We start from the raw sequence: 12,984 nt of genomic DNA, 5'->3' as shown, positions 1-12,984 counted from the left end.
GGAAAAAGAATTTTGTCTTCCCCGGATTCAGCTTCAGGTGGTGTGTGGACAACCAGACTAAAATGTCAGCCAGGCATGCAGAGATATTTGCATGAACTCAGGTTCCAGAGGAAGAAAAGAAAAAGAGTTAAGTATCATTAGCACAGCAATGATATGAAATGCCGTGAGAAGATATACCTGGACAAACTGATGTAGTGTAAAGAAACAGGAGGAGAGGACCAAGTACTTAGCCCTGTGGGACTCTGGCCAAGGACAGGTGGGGGAGGAGACAGATCCCCTCCAGGCCATCTGGTAGAAACGGTCAGCAAGATACAAGGCAAACTATGCAAGGACAGAGCCTGATATTCCTGTCTCCTATCAGGGGCTGTGTATTTATATTGTTTCCATGGTGATATTGTAACAGTGCAGCCACAACAATGAAAAATTACAAACTGCAGACTTCAGGGAAGTATGGAATAAAGGAGATAAAGAAGGCAGACAGTTTTGGAAGGCAGACAACTTTCCAGAGGTACACTGGATCTAGTACACAGTAATTTTTTCTGTTATTGAACTAGGTAGGTCAACTGAGAATTCCATTCTCATGTACAGTAACATCCTGGAGAATCAAAGTCTGTAGGGAATGTAGGAAATTGCTTTGGCCAATCCGATATAGGAGGATGACTAGATAGCCCATGGTGAAAGCCAAGCAACATTTCTTGCAAATTTTACCAGAACCTTGAGGTTAAAGTAGGCAGTGTACTTCAAATGACCGGCAACCTTTTTCGAAAAAGAACCACCAGCAAACATATAATTGAACACCGTTGTCAGTATACTCAAAATGTACTTTGTGTTCTATCATTTTATGTTACTCCACGTCACTAGGGGGTGCACAAATTTGTCACATAGATCTTTTCGACTTGCTCTGCACAAATCAGGATCATTGACACTGAACTGGACCAATGGCAGACAGTGGGAAGTCTGCAAACTGTGGGCTGTTTGCAAACTGCTTGCGAACAGTTCACACTAGGGACATGCACACTCTGTGCCCTACGAACTCAAAACACTATGTCTCTTTGTTTGTCTCTTGTTCAAAATGTCATTTTTGAAAATAAAGTTGTGTTTAGTTTCGAGTATTCTGGTGTCTTAACACTTCTACTGTCTCAAAATGTGCTGTGGGATCTTTAAGGACCACAATGAGTTTGGTGTAAGGTCTCTTCCAGGGGACAGCCTCTCCTACAGAAGAATTCCCACAGCAATGCAGTAGTACATTTGGATTGGTCTAGAGGGAAAAGTGGCCTACCCAAAACACTCTCAGTAGCAGGTTAGCCAGGATGCAAGTCAGCCATATTCCCCAGGATGTCTCCTATCCCAGTACATACCGAGCACAACCCTACTTAGCTTCAGTATTTTCACATGAAATGGCTCCAGGAAGGCGTATGTGCACAATCCGGAAGAATATACACAAAGCACATCGCTTCTGACAGGGATCATGCTCTGCCTCCATGATGGTTAAGCAGATACTAAACACATCGAGGAACAATTATCCTCTCTCATACAAATAGGAAAAATGTAACTTTCAACTTGAAGATAATTAAAGTATAGATTCAGTTGTTCTTCATTTATCATCATTAAAACAGGATGTGTAGCATGAATGCAATACTCCAAGGACAACGTAGGAAATTGGCCGAAGAATCCACAGGGATAAATGGGGATCCAATGAGAATTGTTTACTCTGAGTAAATTAGAAAAACAAGTCCCGGCACCAGACAATACAGGCAACAAATTCTAAATCTAGGCTGGTGCCAGATCCTGAAAGCAAACAACATAAATTGAAAAGTGGGATGTGCTCAGAATGATGAACAAATCCCTTAATACTCTACTTGAAGGTTTCTTCTTCTTCAGCTTTTACCAGAAAAGTCACAAACACATTGTTTTGAGGGGAAATCATTCCTCCACCCAACTTTTGGAGCAAGTCTCTCCCCAAACACCAAGGACTCTTATACCTCTTTCAAAGTCACCAAGCAATGCTAGCCAAAATTGTAGCCAGTTTAGCTTGTCCATGATTTTTGCATGCTGGGATGTCACTTGGTCAAATGTCAATTCATTAATGGGGACTTAATTAATACATCATGTCTGGTGGTTCTGTTTTTGTTTTGCCTGTGCAAGGAAAGTATAAGGAAATTTATATAGGCAAAGGCAACTTATTGTATTTTTTTGTGGGTATTCTGTATTGCAAATGTCTGAAGACTTCAGGGGGGTACCCAGGGGTGTAATGCCTCTCTCTCTTTCTCTCTCTCTCTCTCTCTCTCTCTCTCTCTCTCTCTCTCTCTCTCTCTCTCTCTCTCTCTCTCTCTCTCTCTCTCTCTCTCTCTCTCTCCCCCTCCCTCTCTCTCTCCACAGACGTCTGGAACAGAACGGTATAAAGTCTGTGCCCCCAGGAGCTTTCTCCCCCTACAAGAAGCTGCGCAGAATGTAAGTGAACTGGACAGAGCCTTAGATCTCTCCGGAGGCACATAGCCTCTCTCATGTCTAGCAGGCTAGGGGCACTTCACCACCAGTGTCCAAAGTCAGGCCCTCAGGATGCAGGTTTGATTGACAGGGACAGGCCCTAACCACCTTGTGTTGTTGCCGTTGTATACTAAATTGACACGGCATTTAGTGCAGTCACACAGCCCTTTGTCTGGTGTGTTGAATCCTGACCATGTGAGCGCCACACGGCAGTATGTGATTGGCCCAGGTAATGTGGGTCTCATTCTCACTGAACAAGAGCCACTGCGGTTGATCTGGCGTTCACAGTCCGTCTGCAGCAACTTAGCAGGAAGTGCCCTGCTCCAATATAGATTAGCTGGCAGACTGTGTGCAGTGTACCGGAAAGCCTGCTCATACCTAAATTGACAAGCCTACATTACGAACTGAGGAAAAAATATAATTTTTTGACCGACTGCTTTCCATGTGGGGTACTGTGTGACCACAGTATGCTGGGGGTGAGACGTCTGGGCCTCACAGCATGGGGATATTTTGGTGTAATGGTTTAAAATAACGGTTTCCCTGAGTTGGACTCTCGAAGCCTGAGGCTATGCACAGCATTCAAGCGTAATGCCGCCTGTGCGCCAGCATGAAAATAGAAGCCCAGCCACGGTAACTAAAATGACATTTAATCCCCCTCTACCTACCAAGAGGGTCCCTGCTCGACAACATCCTGCTCGGTGTGCTTCCCACATCTAAACTACTTACAGGCCTACTGAATTGTACAGGGTTGGGAGGGGAAAGGGGGGTGGGGGGGATTTGGGAGGGGTCAGAGTGATCCCTCCCCTGGCCTCCTGTGGCCCAGTGGCCTGTGGACCGTTCCACAGAAGTACCACCTGGTAAGCTAGCCAAAAAAAATGAAAATGTAAAAATAACCTCCAGCTGCCTATCTCAGCCTGCAGACTCCACACACTGGCCGCTTACCTATTTTTCCTTAGCGTCCTGCCCTGTTGAAGCTTTTTGGTTTTTTTATGGGGCGGGAGGTGGGTTACTTCTGTTTCCGTACGTGTTTCCGTAGTTTTCAAGACCTGGTCTTGAACCCGTCCACGGGGAGTGTGTCTGACGCAATGTGACACTCAGCGGCTGGGGGAGCCGCCAGAGGCGTCGGGGGCCCCTCCCGGGTCGCACGCCGGAAACATCCGGGGAAAACCTCAGTCCAGAGAGCGTAAACAGCCGCACTCTTACCCGGTGCCCCAGACGTAATTCCTCCCTCTGCCTCAGTCCGTCTACATACACGAAGGCTTGAGTCAGGCTTGGCTTCCCACAATCAGACCCCGATGGGACCCAACGGCCCTTGCTGGGTTTTGGCCAGCTGTGGCATAATTTGACAAGGAATCACCTCTGGGCTGGGTTGAGTCAGGCTGAATTGTTAGCTTGCAGTTTTTAAAATAAATTCATTTACAATGCACCCTCATACAAGTTATAATGATGATAAACTGCTAGGGAAATTGTAGCACTTTGCTACGGTTTGTATTGTAAGCCAAAAGAAGGCTGAATGTAACTTTTTTGCTCCTTGGAGGGATTGTGTCCAAGTGGTCAGCCAAGATAAACTGAAGATTTTTCAATATTATTTTGTAAAACAGTTTTAGGAAAATCTAGTAGAATTACTGTACTGTGTATGTTTTTTCTCTGTATTTGTGTTGTTTCAGTTAATGCACTGAACTCAGCACCATAAATAACGACCTCTTTTAATGGGCCACAATTTCTATTTGAACTTTTTGTGCAAATATAGACAGCAGTGCCTTTTTTCAAATTCATACGTTTTCAGAATTCAGGGTGACAGGTACTTTTAAAATGCCATTTTTTATTCACGGGGCCTTGGGTCAGGTCGGGTTGGATATGGGAAGAAATTAATCCCGTGTTCGAATAAATTATTTAACTAAAAAATGAATCGCAACCAGGCTGGGTATTATTTTCAGTCTATATGTAGGCCTGAATATCTGTGCACATAGACATGCTATGTGTTCAGTCCAGCAATCTGTGGTGGTGAGACAGAAAGAAAACTCACAAGCCCCTGCTCCCCCACCCCCCAATGAGACGATGGGCATTCAGTCGCACCCACAATTTGAGGTGGGCGGCACAGGTCTGGCCCCAAGTGGTGGGGGGGGGGGGGGGGGGGGCGCAGCGGTAATTACAGGGTGTGTCAGTCGACGGCAACGAGACCGATGCGGAGGTCACCCCTACACACCACCGAAAGACCCAAACCACAAAACCGCCTGATGGGAACGGACGCCGTCGGGCTACCTGCTTTTGATGAGCAGCCGAAATGAGTTCCACGTGCCTGTGCCGCAGATTTGTTTAACTGACGCTCGGTGGGGGGGGCGAGGGGTGGTGGTGGGCGGGGGGCACAGCTCTGTGGGGTCCATTTGAGGCAGGGTAATGGTCCGTCCCCACGAGCTCTCCCCCTCATTACCGGCAGAGAGGCGCGGCGTCCGAGCTTGATGCCGGCGGTGTCCTTGAGCGGAGGCGTGCGTGGGTAGCGGGGTAGCGGCTACGCTATGCTAGCTCTGTCGCTATATGGCGGCGGGGGGATCAGAGGCCGCGCCTCCCCCCGCGGCAACGTGTTTTAATTTATCTTTGCCCCGCAGAGACCTGAGCAACAACCAGATCTCAGAGATCGCCCCCGACGCCTTCCACGGCCTGCGGTCCCTCAATTCGCTGTGAGTTGGCCTTCCGTGCGTCTGTCAGTCTCCGTCTGTCTGGCTCCTTTCCACCGCCAGCGCAGTTAGGCGTTTACCAGACGCTCAAATCCTGAGCGACTTACTGTGTCAGTCCGTGTCTGTGCTGTGTTTGCCTGTCAGTCTGTCTGAGGTCTGTCTGTGTTTTGTCTTTCTGGTGTTTGTTTGTGTGTGTGCGTGTGTGTGTGTATGAGAGTGTGTGTGTGTGTGCATGTGTGCGTGTGTGTCTGAATGAGGCCATCTGGTTCTCAGGAGCTTGTTTCTGTGGTGAGGGGAGCGGCAGTCTATATTCTAATTTGTAATGTGTAAGAGTTTACACATTTCGTTTAGAGGGTGCACATTCACAAATGTATGTATGTACTATCATGCTCACACATTCTAATTTGTGATCTTGTGGGTTTGCGCTTGTGCCAAATAAGCCACTAATGCTTCATATGCACTCCTTTTGATTTTGTGCCTGGGTCCTGTTCCCATTAGGGTCCTGTACGGGAATAAGATCACAGAGCTGCCCAAAGGAGTTTTCGATGGCCTGAGCTCCCTGCAGCTGCTGTGAGTACCGTTTAGGGGGAGGGGAGTGGGTGGATGGGGAGGATCCCCGAGCCTCACTTCTGTAACTGTGAGAGACATCTATCGGTCGGGACAGGAGAAACACACTGCTGCCCAGCATGTCCATACCGCGCAATTGAAGTGATAATGACCATAATCAAAATCGGCAGACAGCAGTGGTTTAGTAATGTGTGAAGCTCTTTCTCTTTCTCCCCTTTTCTCTCAAATAAAGTTTTCTTCCGCTGGTTTTACTGGAAAGACAAATAAATCTTTGAAATGTGTTGGCAGAGAACAGTTAAAAAACTAATGGAATGATGAAAAATAGCATACCTCTTTCTCTCTCCACCTTTTTCCTTGTCCACCCTGATTGGTTCACAGCTTGCTGAATGCCAATAAGATCCACTGTGTCCGTGGCAACGCTTTCCAGGACCTGCAGAACCTGTCCCTGCTCTCTCTGTATGACAACAAGATCCAGACCCTCTCCAAGGGCACCTTCACTGCCCTGAGAGCCATACAGACACTGTGAGTGTGTGAGGCTGTCCTGTCACAAGCACAGAAACACCCACAGACACACATACATACACACACACACTGGCACACTCTCTCTCTCACACACACACACACACAGGCGCACTCTCTCTCTCTCACACACACACACACAGACACACTCTCTCACATTCAGGCACACTCTCTCCCACACACACAGACACACACTCTCTCACACACACACAGGCACACGCTCTCTCTCACACACACACAGACACACACTCTCTCACACACTCACACACACGCATGCAGGCACACGCACTCTCTCTCTCTCTCACACACACACACACTCTCTCTGACACAGTCAGGCACATTCTCTCTCTTTCACACACACACACACACAAAGACACACACACACACACACACATACACTCTCTCGCACACACACACAAACACACAAGCACCAACACCCACACCCACAGACACACACTCTCTGATACACACACACACGCACACACACACACACACACTTTCATATTACTTGCACACACTATTAACACATGCAAATGCACTTGTGTACACAGAGACATGTCGAATCGGATACAGTTACAAATGCATAGTTATTGACACACTTGCATAGAAGTGCGGACGTGCGCGCGGGCACACACACACACACACACACACAAATATGCACACAAACCTCATAAACACATTCTCGTATAATTTGCGTCATATCAGTTATGCTCTTGTGGGAACGTACACCCACCGCATTCTTTCAGACTATCTTTGGTCCATAAAACATTCTCCGCTTCTCCACTTGCCCCGTTCGTACAGCGAAGAGACAGGCAGGAGATGAAGGAGTATAAACACGGCATGAATCTCACAAGGGGATTGGTGGTTTCACACCCAGCCTTACTTCTTCTCTGAGCAACAGGGAGGCTTGATTTAGCGTACGGCCCAATCAGGAGAGCACCAGCCATGTCCAGGAGGTGATAAGGCGCCGTGACATTGGCTCGCACCTTTTTATGAGAGCCAGAGAGATTAGTCCCCCTGTGCTCGGCGTGCTGTGACTTACAGTAGAGCACAGCACCGTCCTGTGTGTTTTACAATGGCACACTTATACAAATCTTCAGTAAGTACTGTTTGTCTGGACATACGCACATACACACACGCACGCATGCACACACACACTTGTACGCATACACACACACACACACGCATGCAGACACACATACACATATTCATGCACACACACACACACTTGCACGCATGCACACACACACACACACACACACACACATTCATGCACACACACACACACACGCATGCAGACACACATACACATATTCATGCGCACACACATAAGAGGGATATACTCATGCAGCATTATATGACCTATTTATTCATAGCTTAAATTTAGCTAAGATTCGCTTGTACAATACTTATTCATTAGCAGGAGTGTGGATTCTGTATGTCTTGATCCTGAACCATGCACCTGCTTACATCATTGCCTCCAGCCCTGGTTTTTGTTATAACTTTAAAATCAACTGGCAAATTCCATAAACCCCAGCATGAACAGGAGGCTATGTTACTCTGACACCTATTTTACAGCCAGGAAAGAATCAACATGTGCAAGATCAACATCTATCACAGCACTTTACTAACAACGGGTGTGTTCTCATAATATATATTTTTATGCTGCGAGGACCATAGTGTTTCACTAACAAGGCCATAGAATTTTACCACACACTGCTGCTCAGGTTTTCTTATATAGTGCCTCCCAGAGGGAACATTGTGTTGCCTCTGCGAGAGCTTGGCAGCTATCCTGGCTAAGTAAATCAAATCCAGTTTAATATACGTTAGCTTGAATCAAGTCAATTAAGCTCATATTCAATGCCAACATTACCCTCAGCACGAGGAAACAGAGTAGATAGGTTAGAACAAAAGAAGTGGAAAAAAAAACAGTCCTCCCATAGGAAATGGGTGTTGACCGGAACGTTATATGTAACATGTACTATTGCACTTGGTTATTGCCATAATGCCTGCAGCTGCTGGTGAGCCTGTGCCTATGGGGAAGACACAAACTTTCCACGGGCGTCATTTTCAATGTAAGGGCACAGGCACCTCTGGAATTTGTCCAGTCTGACTCAAACCCCCGAATCCGCAATGTCACCCCCCCCCCCCCCCCAGGCACCTGGCCCAGAACCCCTTCATCTGCGACTGCAACCTAAAATGGCTGGCGGACTACCTGCGCGCCAACCCCATCGAGACCAGCGGGGCGCGCTGCGCCAGCCCCCGCCGCCTCGCCAACAAGCGCATCGGCCAGATCAAGAGCAAGAAGTTCCGCTGCTCCGGTGAGTCACGCCGCCGCGTCCCCCCCCCCTTCTCTCTCCCCCTCTTTGATTCACTCCGGTTTGTTCTCGTTTTCTTTCTTTTCCCCCGTCTGGTTCAGTCCTCCCGTTCCCACCCTTTCTCCCTATATCTGTCTCGCTCTCTTTGGACCGTATGACTCAGTCCCTTAATTCCTTCTTCCCTTTCTTTTTCAGTCTGATTAAATCTTCTCACTCCCCCCCCCCCTCCTCCCTCTCCCTCTCCCTCTCTCTCTCTCCCACTTTTCCTCGCCGTATGATGTTGCAATAGCCCCACTGCTCCGAACAGGACATTTTCTTAGCCACCGCCGCCGTAATGAGACTCCATTAAAAACAGCAGGGGGAACAGGTCCTGTTAATCCACTGCCTCGGGGCCCCAGAGCATTAAAGCTCCCTGCCTGCAAGTCCCACTCCGATCAATAGCACTTCAGACTGGAGTACAGCCAACAACCCCCCCCCCCCCCTTCTCAGGCTGTCAGCTCAAACTCAGACAGCAGAACCGTAGTGTAAGCCAACCCAGGGCGAAATGTAGTCCCAATGCGCTTCTTAGGTAGGACCAGCACAGCTGGGAAAGTGTTTATGCCAGTCAACCTGTAGAGGGACTTAACTCACCTACAAGAACCTAGTGCCTCAAGATAGACCTCAGGCAAAACCAAAGAGTCGGCCATTTTTTTTTTTGCAAAGAGCTTACATGAGTGGCTGATGGCAGTTGTTTCTCTGTCCTCCCTTTGTTACGCTGCAGTCCTAACACATTACCGCACGGAGGCTGGTTTCACAGTGGGCCTATTGGGTTACAGTGGGCCCTGCCACAGAACTGAATGGCAGCTCTCTCTGTCTCTCTCTCTCGCTCCCTCTCTGAGTATCGAGGCCCGGCGGGTTGGCAGCGGCCCCACCCTCCACGTTCGCGGCCCGCCAGCGGCCGGGGTTTGGCATCCCGCTCGAGCGGCGGTCGGTACCGCGGCAGAGTCGCGACTGCGACCGCGGCCTTCACCTCTCTTATTTCATTACGCGGCCTTCCAACCCCGCCATGAGCAAACTTTAGCTAATGTAAATAAACTGCCAATATGGAGGAAGCTGGAGAGAAAGAGGGAGAGAGGGAGAGGGGGAAGGAAGGAGAGGGCGCTTAGTTCTGGCTACCCAATTCGCCACAGCACTAACTTAGTTCTCTTTATGAAACCTATTTATTTCCCACAGTGTATAATATCTATGAAATCAACTACATTGAATCTGAATGGGGAAGCATTTCTCTCCATATCCGTTCAGTTTCGGCACCAGGCCCAGACTCTGCCCCCCGAGAGCCGGGCTTTTACACCGCGGCGTTGGGCCACTGCCGCTCTCTAACCGGCACCCTGCAGTGCCCCTCATATGCCAGGGGGCAAGGCCGGGCAGTGGCGAGCCAGCCCTCTGGGCAGCACTGGCCTCCCTGAGTGCCAGAGTTTGTGTGGGTACGCGCGGTCCTCCGGCTCCACTGACGCTTTCTGTTTGTTGTGTTTTCGTTGACAGCCAAAGAGCAGTACTACATCCCAGGTGAGTGAACTCCACCTGCACGTCCTCCCCTGTGTGTGTGTGTGTGTGTGTGTGTGTGTGCGTGTGTGTGTGTGTCTGTCTGTCCATGTGTGTGTGTGTGCTGTGCTTGTATGCATGTGTGTGTTTCTGTATGTGTGTTTGTCTGTGTTTACATTCATTTCTTCAAGCCAGAATGTGTTTCATTATGATTGTTATTAATGCTGGTATTGTTATGTGTATATTTGCTGGGTGCTCCTATGTAGTTTACAAGTTAACAAGCATGGCAAGATCCCTGTGTGATGCAAGGCTTCCAGATCTGGAAGGTTCTCTCCTATTTCAGTTGTGTCACAGTGAGCAGACAGGGCAAGCTGTGAGCACCCTTTCCTTTAAGTATGGCATGACACACTGGGCGTTATCTGCACAGTTCCCCAGGTGTCTATTAAGCTGATAGATTCAGTGTTTCATTCACAGTCCAGCACCCCTTTCCCCCAGCGCCTCCTCCTGTCGTCAGACAGTGGCCGCTGCCTCACCTCGCCTCTGTGTGCAGGAGTTGCTATGATGTCTCGTCGCTGCTACAGCTGTCGATAACCCCACCGAGAATCAGTGGATCTAATGCACTGCATGTGTGAACTTTGGAGGCCATTCTGGCTCTACTGTCGAAGCGCTGATTTAATCTGTCAGGGTCTGTTTCTAACTTGGTCTTCATGGTAACTTGAGGGGGTCAGGGGGAGGTGGGGGCGGGGGTATTATTTAACGAGGCAAAATGCAGCTGTGGGGCCAGAGAAAGTCCCTCCCCAGATTTTTTTGTTTTTTTAGTCTGAGAAAGTAGAAGTTTTCACACCGTGGAGCTCAGAGATGAGTGGCCTGTTTGATGACAGTATTGCCAGCTAAGGAGATTCACAAAAAGCAACTGGGGAACAAAATGGAGGAACTGGCTATGTATGAAAGTCTTCAATGGAACATTCAATGCTTGATAAAGATGAAAGGGGCCGCATATTTAATGAGTAACCCCGTCTCCGTCGTAGGCAGTGGCACAGGAAGACTGCGCCGTGTCCTAGAACACCATGCCTCCGACTGTAAACACAGTAATTGGGATCCGCCCCACTTCACTGGAGACAGGGCTGGCTGTAAAGATTATCATGCATTATTTTCCACTGTAAAGACTCCAAACTCTCAATAAACCCCCCGAAATTGTACCAGTTTTGCTCCGTGGCCCACATTTCCCACTTGATGAACTCTGAAAGACACACACCCTCAGGGGAGTTCGCAGTTTCCGTTTTTTGTGCCAGGCGCTGACGGTTCGCAGCTTAATGACTTGTCCAACTGTGACTTAGCTCTCCGCCTCGGAAAGTAGTCCCGGCTTTCTCAAAGTTTGTTTTCTTCTTCGTCTGAGGGGAATAGCGATGAATCAAGCGAAGGAACTGGCCTCTTCCCTCCACCCACACCTCCCCACCCCCCCGGTTCATCCTGAAAATCAAAGCGCCCTAATCATTTTATTGCTTCCTCTGTCGTTATTTGTTTTATTTTGAAGGAAATGCCATTTCCCAGAATCACATCCAGCGCAGCTCCTAATAAGCACCATTAATCCCTTTGAACTTCCTGACGCAGAGGCATACCGGAGCGGAGGGAGCGTGTTACTGGACAGAAACAGGGCCGCAGTGTCTGCCGCGTAATCTCTGCCCGTGTCCGGGCTCCTCCATTGGGGCTCTCGGTGGGCGTGGCCCTGTCCCTGCCGGCCCCCCTGTGCCCTGCAGTGTAGAAACCGGGCCTGTTCAGGTCGTCCTTCATAGCGGCAAGTGCAGTAACTTGTCTGCAGGGACTGTTGGAGGATACAACCTGCAGCACGGGTCCAATTGCATTTGTGTACATGTGCATGTTGGTGTGAATGTACATGCATGCGTGTGTGTGTGCATGCATGTGTGTGTGTGTGTGTGTGCGCTTCTGTGCGCGCTCCTTGTCACAGCCGAGAGACTGCGTAGGCCTTCTAAGAGGTCCTGAGCAGATATTGTGTGCTCATCAATAATGGAGCCCGTATTGTGTAACGGCCTTCAAGTGCTGTGGTACGTAATGCCTATTCTTAGACTTAAGATGAAAAAGTGGTACGACAAAATGGTCCTAGTGTTCCAGTTTTATCCCTACGGGGAGCACTCTCTCCGCTTCCTCTCCCTCCCTCCCCCGCTTTCCCCGTCAAACCGTTACAAAGTCTTCCGTCATTTCGGGGGAGCTCTCGGGGCTAAGGCACGCGGTTTCTCCGTAACGCGGAGGCTGTCGTCACCGCTCTCGGCCCTGAGGTCCGCCCGCCGAGCTGCGCAGCGGTTGCGTGCGAGGACTCCGGCGTCTTAAAGCACGCGGTGCAGTCAGACTGCACCACATCGCCCGGAGGAACTAAAATCAAGCAGGGGAGAGCTGCTGTGGGCACAGACTGCTACTGTCCCTGGGTGACAGTACGACCAGTTATGTCCTTCGCGCGTCGATCAGGCGCGGTCCGCGCTGGCACGATTCGAGACCACGGGGCACATGATTGCAGTCAGAACTGGTTCTTTAGCTGGAAATGGCACTCAAGAGCCCCCCCCCCACCACACCTTCTTGATCTGAGCCTCTCTCCCTCCCTGTATGCTGCTCTCTCCATCCTCCAAACTCCTCCTTTCCTTTCTCCCGTCCTACTCCCTCATTCACTCCTCTGCCACTCTCTCTTTCTCAAAATCCAAACAGCAGGACATTACATTAATGAACTATTTGACATTAAAAAAGATACAGTAAACGTATTTGTTTAAAAAATCGCAGTGACATTAACATCAACAAAAATTACAATGATTTGAAGTACAACAATATAATAATAATAAAAACATAGTATAACTGTCGTAATTGTTATTACTCTTTCTCTCTCTCTCTCC

General features: G+C 49.0%; 1 protein-coding gene across 1 annotated transcript in view; it reads left to right on the top strand.

Moving 5' to 3' along the window:
- slit1b (slit homolog 1b (Drosophila)) overlaps window positions 1-12,984 on the top strand; it is a 115,102-nt gene that overhangs the window by 79,551 nt on the left and 22,567 nt on the right. Inside the window, exons 10-15 of the mRNA XM_064320908.1 lie at window positions 2,380-2,451; window positions 5,094-5,165; window positions 5,661-5,732; window positions 6,108-6,251; window positions 8,406-8,569; window positions 10,088-10,111. Of these exons, the coding sequence (XP_064176978.1) occupies window positions 2,380-2,451; window positions 5,094-5,165; window positions 5,661-5,732; window positions 6,108-6,251; window positions 8,406-8,569; window positions 10,088-10,111 (548 nt within the window). The remainder of the gene's footprint in view (window positions 1-2,379; window positions 2,452-5,093; window positions 5,166-5,660; window positions 5,733-6,107; window positions 6,252-8,405; window positions 8,570-10,087; window positions 10,112-12,984) is intronic.

The sequence above is a fragment of the Anguilla rostrata genome, chromosome 2 (assembly GCF_018555375.3).
Source record: "Anguilla rostrata isolate EN2019 chromosome 2, ASM1855537v3, whole genome shotgun sequence".
Taxonomy (NCBI): Eukaryota; Metazoa; Chordata; class Actinopteri; order Anguilliformes; family Anguillidae; genus Anguilla; species Anguilla rostrata.
This window is presented reverse-complemented; position numbering and strand designations above follow the sequence as displayed.